This window comes from Volvox carteri, assembly GCF_000143455.1.
Source record: "Volvox carteri f. nagariensis unplaced genomic scaffold VOLCAscaffold_35, whole genome shotgun sequence".
Lineage (NCBI taxonomy): Eukaryota > Viridiplantae > Chlorophyta > Chlorophyceae > Chlamydomonadales > Volvocaceae > Volvox > Volvox carteri.
The window spans coordinates 211,459-212,862 of record NW_003307578.1 but is presented as its reverse complement, the minus strand read 5'-3'; the positions used below and the strand labels follow the sequence as shown (position 1 = coordinate 212,862).

The 1,404-nt window shown below is 63.0% G+C and overlaps 1 protein-coding gene across 1 annotated transcript in view; it reads right to left on the bottom strand.

The window, feature by feature from the left end:
- Positions 1–1,404, bottom strand: part of VOLCADRAFT_93997 (uncharacterized protein) — a gene marked incomplete at both ends in the record, with an annotated part of 24,335 nt that overhangs the window by 14,356 nt on the left and 8,575 nt on the right. The window contains 2 exons of the mRNA XM_002953201.1: positions 96–1,063; positions 1,187–1,306. Of these exons, the coding sequence (XP_002953247.1) occupies positions 96–1,063; positions 1,187–1,306 (1,088 nt within the window). The remainder of the gene's footprint in view (positions 1–95; positions 1,064–1,186; positions 1,307–1,404) is intronic.

Sequence of the window (1,404 nt, the reverse complement as noted above, 5' to 3'; positions counted from 1 at the left end):
CGGCGGGGAGAGAGCCTCCAGCTGTCATATCGTGGCCGAGGCAGGCGGATGTGGACATGTGTTTTGTACAGCGGATGCGTGCTGTGGAAGGCCACCAGGCGGGGCAGCTCCGTGGCTGTCTGAGAAGTTGGCTGGTCGAGTGTCGCTGCAGCTGTAGGAGCAGGTGGCTCAGGAGGAGGGGCCGGGGCTGCAGTCAGCAGAGGCACAGGGGCAGGCACAGGGGCGGTTATGGGTGTGGCTGGGGTAGTGCGCTTGCGGCGTCGAGCTGCCACCGGGATCTGTAGACCCAATCGCTCTCGGTGCGGGTGCTGAGCTGGCGGCACACGTCGGACCTCGTAGTTGGAGGCTATGTTGTACACACTGCAGTCCAGGCCGCTGAGTTCTTCCCCCCGCAGCACGTAGTTATGCACGGCGTTGGTCACCGTGTAGCCCTCCTGCTCCTCAGCCTCCACCAGTAATGCCGCTGTGGTCGCCACCTCAGGAGATTGCTCGGCGCCCGCAGATAGCGCTGTGAACGCGTCTACCTGCAGGTATGCGCAATCGAACGTCGCCTCGAAGGTGGAATGACCGTCCAGCTTCATGGCGACAAGCGCCATACCAGCCGTAACGGAAGCGGTCATGCGATGCACAGTGGCACACATGTTGCCAAACGCGGTGGGCCCACTGGCACCCGGATTCGGTGTCCTTCCAGCTAGCAGGAAATCCTGCACTCGGGTAAGAGCGTTGCATGTCAGCTGTGCCTGGCTGTCGTTGATGCTCTTGCCAGTGTACTTTGTGCTGTAGTAGGCAGCGTCGCGGGCGCGGTCAGCAGCAGGCTGCAGCAGCACACAGTCCCCCCGTTCATCTTCAGGGCGGGCCAGTTGCGCTGCTGCCTCTGCCATGTAGACGCGATCCACCTCGCACGCCAGACTAAACAGCTGGTTGCACCCAAATGCCAGCGCTGCAGCTGGCATGTGCGGTACAATGTTCGGGCCCAATCGCGGCAGAAGGAAGAGGCCGCCGGTGCCAATCCACTGGAAGGCGCTGCGCAGGACACGAGGGAATGCCATGCCACAGCTATCATCTGTGCCACGGCAGCCGTGTCGCTTGCAGGTGTCGTTATGTGTATGAGTAAGCGTGCTGCGAATGACGGCCGCATGGTGCGTGCGGCAAGCAGCATGCCGGGGAGGCGGCGGGAGTCCGCCACCTGCACAGCCGGCCAGCCTGCCAAAATCGTACGCTGCAGGCGGGCAGGACTTGTCCACGGGCGGAGGCGCACGGCCATGCTGCTGGACCTCTTCGACGGTCATATCCATGACGTAGTGTTCTGCACCGCAGGTGAAAGGGTCATAGTACGGCGAGGGATACCACATGGCGCACAGGGCGTATGCCAGGGCCAGCGCTCGGCAGTTGGGTCCACTGAAC